Source organism: Ovis canadensis, chromosome 17 (assembly GCF_042477335.2).
Source record: "Ovis canadensis isolate MfBH-ARS-UI-01 breed Bighorn chromosome 17, ARS-UI_OviCan_v2, whole genome shotgun sequence".
Classification (NCBI taxonomy): domain Eukaryota; kingdom Metazoa; phylum Chordata; class Mammalia; order Artiodactyla; family Bovidae; genus Ovis; species Ovis canadensis.
In genome coordinates, this window is record NC_091261.1 from 39,352,552 (window position 1) to 39,367,064 (window position 14,513).

Below are 14,513 nucleotides of genomic sequence, written 5' to 3' on the forward strand. Positions count from 1 at the left end.
ATAATAGCTTTAGAGTGTTTTATTTATTCTGTTTAATGATGTATTGAATTTTTATGTACTAAACATAAACATTCAGTTTCTTTTCTTTTCTAGGAGGAGGATATGGTTTCTGCACAAGGAAGAGAAGAAGCATCAGATAGGCGCTTACAGCAGTTACAATCTAGTATGAAACAATTAGAAGCAAGGTAAATTGTTACATACATCTAGCTTTATCTACAGGCTTCAAAAGTTATTCCATATTAGAATTTGTTTATTATACTTTGTTTTTTTTAAGTGCTAAACAAACTATAAATCATAGGTTTAAAATCTATTTTGTTGAATATTGCTTATTTTAAAAGTCATATTCAAAAGATTGAACATATATTTTGAACATATACTCAGAGATCATTTCTCTCTTTGCTTTTTCTCCAAAACAGTATTAGTCAAGTTTAGTTAGTCCCCAAATTAAAAATGTTCCTTTTCACCTTAAAACAGGAAAAGAGATAATGAAGTTGGGTAAAAATTATATAGAAAAATCCTTTCCTTGCTAAGCAGATACATGAGAAAAAATACTTGAGAAATCATTGTTGATGTTTTCCCTGAAGTCTTATGAAACAGTAATTTTCAGTTCCTTTGAAGGTCTGGGCTACTTTTTAGGATGCTTCCCCAGGTGATGCAGTGGTAAAGAATCCACCTACAAATGCAGGAGACACAAGAGACATGAGTCAGAACCCTGGATCAGGAAGATCCCTTGGAGAAAGAAATGACAGCCTAATCCAGAATTCTTGCCTGGAAAATCCAATGGATAGAGGAACCCAGAGGGCTACAGTCCATGACATTGCAAACAGTCAGACACGACTTAGCAACTGAGCATGCACACTACTTTTTAAATGTATTTTGTAGCTTTGTCTTTAATTGCTATCTTAATGCATACTTGTTGCATACTCCTTTAAGAAACATTAAAATTGTCATTTGTGGTCTATTAAAGATACAGTGACTACAGCCCATAAAATCACATTATGGTTTATAGCTAAAAAATGTACTCTGTAGATTAGAAACTGTTATACTCAGAAATAGTCTACTGAAATAAGCACATGAAAATTGAGATCTCAGTTCTAGTCACAGATCCATGGCTGATTGTGTTTGTTCAGAAAAAATTAGTGTTTTTGCACTTCTGTTTCTTATTCTCCAAAATGTTAATGAAAGTAATTTCTTTCTTCACAGTTTGTTCAGAACTAAATGATTTTAACTGCTAACTTGAGATTCTGATGAAAGAAGTTGTTATTTTTAAGTGCTGGGGTTTTGGGGTTTTTTTTTCCCCTAAATGTTTCAGTAGTTGGTCAAATATTTGACTGTTTTCTTGAGCTTATTTTTTGTTTACCTTAGAGAAAAAGTCTGTGGTTGTAGATTTTTTTTATTTGTTATTTTAGTAGCATTCTGTGTTATGCACCTAAATGCTAGAGACTTGAAATGGTGAAATCTGAATAAGTGAACTTCACTTCCTTTGATTCTGATAGTACTTCGTAAGGAATCAAATTGTTCATCCGTGCTTTAAGTTGTGTTTTTAGTACTTAAGGCTTTGAGATTTTCAGGGTTTTTTGTTTGGCTTTTAGTATAAAGTTATAACTTAATTGAAAGCTTCTGAAGAAGGGATTCCTGCATATGTAAGAAAATCTAAGTATTTTTTAAAGTTCAGTATTCAGGTAGTTGCCTCTGAAGAGGAAATTTTTACACTGACTGTCTTTTGGAGCTATTAAATTAATATTGTTTCTATTGTGATAAAAATGTTTTACTTTAAAATTTTAAAACTCCTATTATTTTATATAAGACAAAGCAGAATTATTAGTGTAGTTGGTGTGTGTCTAATGTTCAGCCATTGTTTTAGATGTAAATCTATCCTATTTAATGGAACTACCAGATTGAAAAGTTGTGTTTTTAATGGGCATCTTTGTTCTATAAAATCAAACACATATTACTTATTTATAAAATTATTATTTGTGATTCTTTCAAATGCCACAGACATCTAGGAAGCATAAATCATTTCCTGCCATCTTCCAAAGACAGCCACCCACCCCCCCACCCCACTTTTTTTAGATAACTCATGGGGACTGGAATTATCTCTAGGGAATGACAGTTCTTTGGGAAAGACTGCTAGTTTGTATCTGCTCTGTTGAATAAGATTGGAGTGAAATGAATAAAATTGCTTTAAACTACCTCTTCATATTTTTAAATTTGGTGTTTCTTTCAAAGAATATGCCAATAAGACCAAAATTTGAACCACTGTTCTTTGTTGTCCTTTGTTGCCTCCACCCCGTTTTAATAGATGTCATTCCCCTCAGCTTCCTGAGTACACCTGTAAGGTGTACTTAAAAACACTGTTTAGAAATATCTTTATTTTACCTTTAAAGGTGTTTCATAGTTTGACTGAATAATGAATCCTATGTTGGAAATTCTAGGTTTTAAATAATTTTTACCTTAAAAATTCCTTTCATTCAAAATTCTAAATTTTTTTCTTTGACCTGGTTCCCCCTCCCCTGGTGACTTGCAGGGTCATCCACTCCACTGCTGCCACAATTAACATTATAAAACTGCACAGCATGTACGTTTAGTAAGAATTATTTTTCATTCATTTTACTGGGGACATTTCAATATAGAAATGATGTTCTTCAATTTGGGGGAATTTTTCAGGGATTTTTTTATTGTTGTTGTTGAATAATTTTATTCTTTTTTATCATTTTTTTTCTCAAACATAGTATTAGCTGGATATTGGATCTAAAGGATGGATATTGGATCTAAAGGATTGATTCCCTCATTTTCATATTTTTTCTGTCCCGTAGTCCATTTGTTCATTTATTTTCTCCTTTCTTGGGTGCTTCCCTGGTAGCTCAGCTGGTAAAGAATCCACCTGCAACATGAGAGATGAGTTTGATCCCTGGGTTGGGAAGATCCCCTGGAGAAGGGAATGACTACCCACTCCAGTATTCTGGCCCGGAGTATGTCGTGGACTGTATAGTCCATGGGGTGACAATGGAGGTTTCTTTAAATTTTCTTCTAGTTAACCATTTGTTCAATATTTTATTTAGCTATCATAATTTTTTTAAGAGCCATTTCTTATCCTTTGAATGTTTCTTTTTCTATAGTATCTTAGTACAGATAAATGTTACATTGTCTCTTTATTAAGTATTTTAAAATATTGTTTTTTATTCTGCCATCTGCATTGTCTCTGCTTTCTCGAACATTCGTTTTTTTCTGTAAGCCTGTCTGTCTTCCTTCAAAGGCTTGATGATCCATTCTATCCATTGATATTTAAAAGTAAGATACCAGAATACTTGCTTCACCATCACATATACTAAAAACAGGAACATACAGAGAAAATTAGCATGGCCCATACACAAAACCATGAAACATATCTTATTTTTAAAAACCAAACTCATAGATACAAAGAATAGATTGGCGGTTGCCAGAGTCAAGGAGTCGGGGATGGCAGAAGTAGGTGAAGGTAATCAAAAGGTATATACTTCCTATTATATAAAAAAAATGAATCATGGGGAGGTAATATACAGCATGGTGACTGGAGTTAATAATACTGTATTGTATATTTGAAAGTTGCTAAGAGAATAGATCTTAAAAGTTCTCATCACAAGAAAAAAATTTCAATTGTATACGTGGTGATATGAGTTTGACTTATTGTGCTTATTTCAAAATATATGCAGATACTGAAGTATTATGTTTTATACCTGAAACTAATATATAATTGTCCCTCAGTGTCCACTGGGTTTTGGGTTCAGGACCCCTCTGGATACCAAAATCCATAGATGTTCAAATCTCTTATAAAGTAGTTGCAGTGTTTGTATATAACCTACGCACATCCTCCTGTATACTCTAAATCATCTCTTGATTACCTACAAATACAATATAAATACTATGTAAATAGTTGACAATGCATAGCAAATTTAAGTTTTACTTTTTGGAGGTTTTTTGGATTTTTAAAAGTATTTTTGATTTGTGATTGGTTAATCTGTGATGTGGAAAGCACAGATATGGGGGGTTGACTATAATGTTGTATGTCAGTTATATCTCAGTATTTTATCCAAAAAGTAAGACACCAGAAAGTAGACAGGTAGGTAGGTATGTATAAGTGGTCTTATAGTCTGGCAGTATTATATTGAGTTAGTGAGCTATCCTTGGACAGTCCTCAGATATCAGAGTCTGAGGGTGCTCTCTCTTGGCCTGATTTCTCCAAAGTTTAAAGTAGGGTCCATCAGCCTTTTGATGTGGCTGGGAATTGGAGCACACAAACCTGAGTGTGTCCTAAAACTGAAGAGTCGGGGGCAGAGGGGAGTGATAAAGTTCAGTATGCACACTTTCATTTGGTACCCTGAATTTTAGTATTAACCAACTTAACTTGAAATGACAGCCTCTTGCTGTATCGTTATGGATCTGTGAGTTGAATCAGTATAATTTAAGTAGAAGTTTCTATTTGGCAGTATAGTATAGTTTTTAGGAACACTGACTCTGGGCACAAACTGACTGAATTCAAACTCCAGCTTCATCAGTAACTAGATCAATAATGTTGGGCAGGTTGCTTACCCTCTTTGTACTTCAGTTTATCTATCTATAAAATAATGTTTTAACCTACCCCATTTAGTTTATATAGTATAACCTCATATCCTACTTCATAGGCTAATGCTGTAACCTATATCATAGCATTGTTGAAGATATTGAGGATTATGTTTTCTTTAACATACATAAAGTGCCTAGCACAAAGACTGCTCTTACAAGTGTTTGTGATTATCATTGCTGTTACTATTATTATAAAGAGGGAACTTGACCCAGTTTTAGTAAGCTGAAAGAAAGGATTCATATAAGATTTGGCTGCAGAGCATGTAAAAGTGCTATATGAGAATAATAACAAAAGTAATACATCTTTTATGTTATAAAATCATGAAAATCTTTAAATTATGAAGCTGATGATCTGAATGTACTATCCTGTAACTCCACTATAATCAAATCAATATGACTTGGGCATCAAATAGACAAATAGATTAGTGAGTCATGACAATCTATAAGTAAGTCATATTTGCATATTTTAGATATGATAAGGGATTATTTCAGTTCATCAGTTGCTAAAGGTACTCATATAGCTGGCTCTCAATCTGGAAGAAAGTTAAATTGGACTCCTCTCTCATAGCACATTCAGAAGTAAATTCCAGATTAATTAAAGATTTACAGGTTAAAAGTGTTAGGGCATAACTTTTTTTGAGGAAATCTAGGAGCTTACATTAACAATCTCTTGATAAGGGAGATCATCTTTTAAAAAAAATCCCAGATGTTGAAAAAAATAGTCAAATTTAGTTATATTAAAGTGAGTGTTTTTAGTGTAATAAAGATTTCTGAAATAGAGACAATAGGTAACAACAAAAAACTAGATTTGGGAAAAAGTATTTGCACCATATAGAACAAACTGAAGGTTAAATATCTTAATATTCAAAAACTTCTTATAAAGGAATAAGCAAAGTAAATAAGCCATCAGAAAAAAAAAAATGGGCAAAGGATATGAAGAGGGAATTCAAAGAAGACAGTTCACTTAGCTAACAAACTTAAAAAATGCTTAAACTCTCCAGGAATTCAGGAGATACAAATTAACAGTGAGAAGTTACATCCATCAGACTAAGAAAGAAAAGAGTTCCTGGTTATATTGGTTGAGGTGATTTTTATAAGGCATTATTGAATATTAAAAAGTGAGTGCAGAAAAGGGTATATACTATGATCTTAGTTTTTATAACAGGAAAAATTATGTTTAAAAACCTATGGATAGATGTGTATATACTGTGTATGTATATTTATGTGTATGTGTGTATATAAAAATCATACATATGATTTTATGAACATGGAAAAATATTTAAATATATGCATTATTTTAACATGGGTTACCTGGATAGAGCATAAGGAAAGGAGCCAAGGAAAAAGCTAAAAGAAAAAAGGACCAAATAAACAGAATAACTTATTCTTTAAGGATTTGCTTTATAACACTGTCATGTGACTATTAAGACAGAATGAATTAGTGTGAGGAGAAAAATGTACAAAGTAATGCAATCAGAGTCAGGATATCTAGGCTCGTCTAAGCCCCATTGCTCTTTATTCATATGACCATAATTAAATGTTTATGCTCTCTGGGTCTTTGTTATTTTTAAATGGAAATATTTGAAACCTACTTTATAGAACTTTTATGTGAATTAAATGAGAAAATACATGTGAAAGTAACTGGAATAGTGCTTATCCTGTAATAGATGCTTTGGAAATCTCCTGTCTCCTTCTTCCTTTTTAAAAATTTTTAACTTTCTCAATGGAACTATTAATTTTTAGATTATCTGTGGCAGTTCAAGAAGCCACCCAATTAAGAGCAGAACGAACACATCTGGAGGAACAGACCAGAGCATTACAAGCAAAGTGCAGTGAATTAGAAGATGAGAAATACGAAGCTATCGTAAGAGCCAGAAATAGCATGCAACTCCTAGAAGAAGCCAACCTTCAAAAAAATCAGGTAAGAAAATTAGTAAACAAGTTTATTAAATAATAATAAATATATAATAAATGAAACAATGAAATGCTGAACATTCTTCCATGTGACCTGATAGTAAGGGAATCAGTAACTACAGAATTAACACATGAGAATGAAATTACTACACTCACTAATAGTAGACATACTGCTCTCTTGATGTTAAGACCTAACATCATAAAATATGATAGTGACAGCCCTCTCCTAAAACTTTCATATCAGACTTCTTTTATATCTCCATCCTTGTGTAACTAATCTTCATCCCAGTAGTCTCATACTTAAAAAAGATCTTCTGAAGCAATTTACTGCAGTATGTATACTCTATTTTGTTCACTTGAATAAGATGAATCTTATTAATGTTTATTTCCCCTTTATTACCTATGTAATTAATACAGCAAGAAGCTTCATTGACAGGAAGTAAATTTAGTTATGAAGATTTAACTGTTCTTTGTTTTTTTAACCCTCTCACAATTGTGATTACTGTGCTATCACATAACATATCTTTTGGCTTTTACCACTTTCATTTAATGGTATTTAGTTCATAGAAGTCACAAAATTTGTTTTTAATGTTTCTGGCTCCCTTACATGAAGTGAGGTGAAGTCACTCAGTCATGTGATCTTTGCAGTCACATGGGCTGTAGCCTACAAGGCTCCTCTGTTCATGGAATTTTCCAGGCAAGAGTACTGGAGTGGGTTGCCATTTCCTTCTGCAGGAGATCTTCCCAACCCAGGGGTAGAACCCAGGTCTCCCACCATTGCAAGCAGATGCTTTACTGTCTGAGCCACCAGTTCAGTTCAGTTCAGTCACTCAGTCGTGTCCGACTCTGTACGACCCAGTGAATCGCAGCACACCAGGCCTCCCTGTCCATCACCAACTCCCGGAGTTCACTCAGACTCACGTCCATCGAGTCTGTGATGCCATCCAGCCATCTCATCCTCTGTCGTCCTCTTCTCCTCCTGCCCCCAATCCCTCCCAACATCAGAGTCTTTTCCAATGAGTCAACTCTTCGCATGAGGTGGCCATAGTACCGGAGCTTAAGCTTTAGCATCATTCCTTCCAAAGAAATCCCAGGGCTGATCTCCTTCAGAATGGATTGGTTGGATCTCCTTGCAGTCCAAGGGACTCTCAAGAGTCTTCTCCAACACCATAGTTCAAAAGCGTTAATTCTTCGGCACTCAGCCTTCTTCACAGTCCAACTCTCACATCCATACATGACCACAGGAAAAACCATAGCCTTGACTAGATGGACCTTAGTCGGCAAAGTAATGTCTCTGCTTTTGAATATGCTATGTAGGTTGGTCATAACTTTTCTTCCAAGGAGTAAGCGTCTTTTAATTTCATGGCTGCAGTCATCATCTGAAGTGATTTTGGAGCCCCAAAAAATTAAGTCTGACACTGTTTCCACTGTTGCCCCATCTATCTCCCATGAAGTGATGGGACCGGATGCCATGATCTTCGTTTTCTGAATGTTGAGCTTTAAGCCAACTTTTTCACTCTTCTCTTTTACTTTCATCAACAGGCTTTTTAGCTCCTCTTCAATTTCTGCCATAAGGGTGGTGTCATCTGCATATCTGAGGTTATTGATATTTCTCCCAGCAATCTTGATTCCAGCTTGTGTTTCTTCCAGTCCAGCGTTTCTCATGATGTACTCTGCATAGAAGTTAAATAAGCAGGGTGACAATATACAGCCTTGATGTACTCCTTTTCCTATTTGAAACCAGTCTGTTGTTCCATGTCCATTTCTAACTGTTGCTTCCTGACCTGCATACAGATTTCTAGAGGCAGGTCACGTGGTCTGGTATGCCCATCTCAGCGATCATTAAATTATTATTTCACTGAAGTAACGTTTATTCAATACCTAGTACATGTATAGTACTCCACTGAGAACTATGCAGAATACAAACGAAATACTTAGTGTATGTTTCCTTTCTTACGTGATAGAGGGTTTTCCAAGAGGACTATTAAAAACAAAACAAGCTGAAAGTTACATCTTAAGACACTACTAGGAAATAAAAAAGAAATAATCATCCAAATCTAAGCTGTGGGAATGCTAAAGTACTTTTTATGTCTTTCAGATAGTATTCCCTTCTGTGATCAGAATTCAGTTCAGTTCAGTCACTCAATTGTACCTGATTCTTTGTAACCGCATGGACTATATCATACCAGGCTTCCCTGTCCATCACCAGCTCCTAGAACTTGCTCAAACTCATGTTCATCAAGTCAGTGATACCATCCAACCATCTCATCCTTTGTGCTCCCCTTCTCTTCCTGCCTTCAGTCTTCCCAGCATCAGGGTCTTTTCCAGTGAGTCAGTTCTTTGTATCAGGTGGCCAAAGTATTGGAGTTTCAGCTTCAGCATCAGTCCTTCCAGTGAATATTCAGAACTGATTTCCTTGAGGAATGACTGGTTTGATCTCCTTGCAGGCCAAGGGACTCTCAAGAGTCTTCTCCAACACCACAGTTCAAAAGCATCAATTCTTCAGTGCCCAGCTTTCTTTATGGTCCAACTCTCATATCCATACTCGACTAGTGGAAAAACCATAGCTTTGAGTAGACAGACATTTGTCAGCAAAGTAATGTCTCTGCTTTTTAATATGCTGTCTAGGTGATTATAGGTTTTCTTCTAAGGGGCAAGCATCTTTTAATTTCATGGCTGGAGTCACCATCTGCAGTGATTTTGGAACCCCCCAAAATATAGTCTGTCCATGTTTCCCATCTATTTGTTCTGAAGTGATGGGTCCAAATGCCATGATCTTAGTGTTTTGAATGTCGAGTTTTCAGCCAGCTATTTCACTCTCCTCTTTCATTTTCAAGAGGCTGTTTAGTTTCTTCACTTTCCACCATAAGGGTGGTGTCATCTGCATATCTGAGATTGTTGATATTTCTCTGTGCGATCTTGATTCCAGCTTGTGCTTCATCCAGCCTGGCATTTTGCATGATGTTCTCTACACATATGTTTAATAAGCAGGGTGACAGTATACACTCTTGACATACTCTTTCTCAGTTTGGAACCAGTCCATTGGTTTTGATCACTGCCCCTTGTACAGTGTCACAAACCTCCATCCATAGTTCATCAGGCACTCTGTCTATAAGATCTAATCCTTTAAATCTATTTGTCGCTTCTACTGTATAATCATCAGGGATTTGATATAGGTCATACCTGAATGGTCTAGTGTTTTTCCCTACTTTCTTCAATTTAAGTATGAATTTTGCAATAAGGACTTCATGATCTAAGCCACAGTCAGCTCCTGGTCTTGTTTTTGCTGACTGTATAGAGCTTTTCTATCTTCAGCTGCAGAGAATATAATCAGTCTGATTTTGTTATCAACCATCTGTTGATGTTGATGTGTAGAGTTATATCTTGTGGTGTTGGAAGAGGGTGTTTGCTATGACCAGTGTGTTCTCTTGTCAAAACTCTGTTAGCCTTTGCTCTGCCTCATTTGTGTATTCCAAAGCCAAGCTTGCCTGTTACTCCAGGTATCTATTGACTTCCTACTTTTGCATTCCAGTCCCCTGTGATGAAAAGGACATCTTTTTTTTGGTGTTAGTTCTAGAAGATCTTGTGGATCTTCATAGAACTGGCCAGCTTTAGCTTCTTCAGCATCAGTGGTCAGGGCATAGATTTGGATTACTGTGATGTTGAATAGTTTGCCTTGGAAACAAGCAGAGATCATTCTGTGATTTTTGAGATTGCACCCAAGCACTACATTCTGGACTCTTTTATTGACTTAAGAGGCCTACTCTATTTCTTCTAAGGGATTCTTGCCCACAGTAGTAGATACAGTGGTCTTCTGCATTTATCAGTTCAGTTCAGTTGCTCAGTCGTGTCCGACTCTTTGCGACCCCATGAATCGCAGCACTCCAGGCCTCCCTGTCCATCACCATCTCCCAGAGTTCACTCAAACTCACGTCCATCAAGTCAGTGATGCCATCCAGCCATCTCATCCTCTGTCGTCCTCTTCTCCTCCTGCCCCCAATCCCTCCCAGCATCAGAGTCTTTTCCAATGAGTCAACTCTTCTCATGAGGTGGCCAAAGTACTGGAGCTTCAGCTTTAGCATCATTCCTTTCAAAGAAATCCCAGGGCTGATCTCCTTCAGAATGGACTGGTTGGGTCTCCTTGCAGTCCAAGGGACTCTCAAGAGTCTTCTCCAACACCACAATTCAAAAGCATCAATTCTTCAGCACTCAGCTTTCTTCAAGTCCAACTCTTGCATCCATACGTGACTATTGGAAAAACCATAGCCTTGACTAGACGGACCTTTGTTGACAAAGTAATGTCTCTGCTTTTCAATATGTTATCTAGGTTGGTCATAACTTTTCTTCCAAGGAGTAAGCGTCTTTTAATTTCATGGCTACAATCACCATCTGCAGTGATTTTGGAGCCCAGAAAAATAAAGTCTGGCACTGTTTCCCCATCTATTTCCCATGAAGTAATGAGACCAGATGCCATGATCTTTGTTTTCTGAATGTTGAGCTTTAAGCCAACTTTTTCACTCTCCACTTTCACTTTCATCAAGAGGCTTTTTAGTTCCTCTTCACTTTCTGCCATAAGGGTGGTGTCATCTGCATATCTGAGTCCATCAGTAGTCATCAATGAATGGTGATCTGAATACTGTCTGTTAGAACTAGGATGAAAGGCACAAAGTGCACAATATTCTTGGAAATTCCTCTAAACACCTAAGCTAGCTAGAAGAATTAAGAGCAGGGTAAAATTATTTATCTAATCTGAAGCTTAACCATATGAGTGTTCTTAACATAAGATCATAAAGATGATCATTTTGTATGGAGCACAGTGGACAGAGAAGATAGTAGTGATACTCAGTGCTTGTCCCTTAAATTTTCTCAACCAGGTCTCAAGTCTACAAATTTGTCTTGAGTCAAATTTCATGTTTATGTCTGCAATGTGTATTAAGTTCCCTCTTGACTCACTGCTTAATGACCAGAGAGTTCCCACCTTCAGTTGCTTGTTCCAAGAAGTCAAAAGTTCTTTGAACCAGTCATACAAACAGGCATGAAAGACAGCTTTAGCATGGTTTTCTTATGAAACTTCCTTTTCCCATTGTCCCATTCTGCCTGACAAGGTTGTTATATCAGAATAGCTGTTACTTCTCACTAGCTTACCTATATACGTGGAGGAAATTTATTAAAACAAACAAAAAATAGAGATAGGAATGTGTATGGTATCTTTGGAAGATAGTGGGGTCAAAACAGAGAACCACTAGTAAGTAATGATATTTAATTAAAAAAAAAGATTGACTCAAACCTAAAATTTTAGGAGTTCCAAGTTCAGGAAGATATTTAAATTAGGAGATATAAACTCGGGACTTGTCCGCATATAAATGATATTTAAAACCATGAGTTTGGATTAGACCACCAAGAGATGGATTTGAATAGAGAAAAAGACCAAGAACTAAGTCTTGGGTTGTCCATTAATAAAGAGGTTCAAGGAAAGAGGAGGAAACGGCAATGTAGACTCAAACGGAATAATCAGTGAGTTAAGAGGAAAACCAATATTATTATATGCTAAAAGCAAAGTAAAGAAAGTAGAACAAGGAAAAGAAAATTTTTATCTCAAGTGGTGCTTTACAGATCACATAAGATAATTACTCAGAGGTGACTCTTGAGTTAGCAGTGTAGAGATGATGGTGAAAGCCTGATTAGGGCAAACATAATAGAAAGTTTTGGAAATGAGCAAGTGCAGACTTGAGAAGTTTTGTTCCACAAAAAAGCAAAGAAATGGGGTGTGACTGACAACAGAACTAGGATCATAAGAGTATTTTTTAAGGGGAAATGAAAAGGATTGGTTGGTTAGAAATATCATTGAGATGAAGTGGGTGGTATCTGCCGTGATGGAGTTATGAGGTGACAAGTGACATAATTTGAATAAAACCAAATAGTGGAAAGGAATGGAATAATAAATTAATTAATTTATAGAAAGGAAAGCCTAAGAGGTTTCTCCAAGAATATAACATTTAAATTTGATAAATTTTACATAGGTAATAAAAGAGAAGGGAAATTCAAACATAATTCTAAATTTCCATCTGTAGGGATCAGAAGAGTGATGGTACTGTCTGAAATAAATATCAAAGAATAATAATTTTTTAGTGAGGACAAGATCAGGTGTGGAAGTTAGAAGAAATAAATATCAGTCATAACTTAGACAAGATCTCCAACTAGAGATGTCTCAGAAGTTCCAAATAAGATGTATGTTTTTAAGAAAGTGATTAGTAGACAGGTTTTTACCCACTTATATAATCTTAATAATGATGTGATCTATAATAACATCAAATTATTTTTGAAGGCTCTGCTTGAGGAGAAGCAAAAACAAGAAGATATAGAGAAAATGAAAGAAACGGTTTCTCAGATTGTGCAAGACGCTTCCCTAAGAACCAGGACAGCGGTAAGGAGTTTTAATTATATTTAAAATTCAAAATTTTATAGAATTTCACAGCTTAAGACTAGCTACTACCTGAGTTGTTGCCTTATGAACCTAGGTAAGTAACTATCAACTGGTTATATCAGCTGTACTAAATTTCACATAAAAATCATCTCATGATGGTAGCCCCTAACATTAGAGCTGGAGTGAAATAGAGGTAGTAGGTAGGGTAAGTGGGAAGGAGAGAGATTTAGACTAGGAATATAGTGAAGATTAACTCACCTTAAGCATAGCGTCAAGAAGGATCAAAAAGAATCTTGGGATACATAAGCAAAAGAAGAAAATATCCTGTTATTTGCAGTATCTTAGAACAAGAGTACTAGAGAAATCTGCTTTAATCTCTTACTTCATTGGTAATGAAGCTTAAACCCATGAGAGGTTATTGATTCACTCAAAATTTTATACTAATTAAAGCCAGAACTTAGACTCATACCTTCTCCTTGCTATACTGAGCCCAGGGCTGTTCAGTCACATTATGCTGATACCACACAGTTTGTGAATTGCGTTACCATTTACAATTCCATTATCAAAACTAACTCTTGCATTTTTGCGTTAAAAGTAAAGAATTGTTTCTTGGTTTGAATTCTGAGCCTTATGAAAGTTAGAACTGTCTTAGAGGGACTTCTCTGGTGGTCCAGTGGCCAAGACTCTGCACTCCCAATGCAGGGGGCCTGGGTTTGATCCCTGGTCTGGGAACTGGATCCCACATGCCACAAAGAAGACCCAGCACAACCAAATAAATAAATACAAAAAATTTTTTAAAATAAACTATCTTGGAAATATAACTTTGCCTACATATGAAGAAAAAGGGAGGACATAATATTTGTCTTTTCCTCTAATATGAATTAATTCATAAGTGGTGAGGGTAAAGTTAAAAAATTTAAAGTGAGTTTAGGAGTAAAAAACCACAAAAACCCATTTTAAAGACGAAAAAACTAAAAAACAGAGTAGCTGGAGAGGGTGTGGAGAAAAGGGAACCCTCTTACACTGTTGGTGGGAATGCAAACTAGTACAGCCACTATGGAGAACAGTGTGGAGGTTCCTTAAAAAATTGGAAATAAAACTGTCTTATGACCCAGCAATGCCACTGCTGGGCATACACACTGAGGAAACCAGAATTGAAAGAGACACGTGTACCCCAATGTTCATCGCAGCACTGTTTATAATAGCCAGGACATGGAAACAACCTAGATGTCCATCAGCAGATGAATGGATAAGAAAGCTGTGGTACATATACATAGTGGAGTATTACTCAGCCATTAAAAAGAATCCATTTGAATCAGTTCTAATGAGGTGGATGAAACTGGAGCTGATTATACAGAGTGAAGTAAGCCAGAAAGAAAAACACCAATACAGTATACTAACACATATATATGGGATTTAGAAAGATGGTAATGATAACCCTGTATGCAAGACAGCAAAAGAGACACACATGTATAGAACAGTCTTTTTGACTCTGTGGGAGAGGGAGAGGGTGGGATGATTTGGGACAATGGCATTGAAACATGTATGCTATCATATATGAAACGAATCGCTA

The 14,513-nt window shown here is 36.0% G+C and overlaps 1 protein-coding gene across 6 annotated transcripts in view; it reads left to right on the forward strand.

Annotated features, from left to right (window-relative positions):
* SCLT1 (sodium channel and clathrin linker 1) overlaps positions 1–14,513 on the forward strand; it is a 252,549-nt gene that overhangs the window by 129,992 nt on the left and 108,044 nt on the right. For all 6 annotated transcript variants that reach the window (XM_069557539.1, XM_069557538.1, XM_069557537.1 and 3 more), the window contains 3 exons: positions 94–185; positions 6,346–6,523; positions 12,842–12,940. In XM_069557539.1, the coding sequence (XP_069413640.1) occupies positions 94–185; positions 6,346–6,523; positions 12,842–12,940 (369 nt within the window). The remainder of the gene's footprint in view (positions 1–93; positions 186–6,345; positions 6,524–12,841; positions 12,941–14,513) is intronic.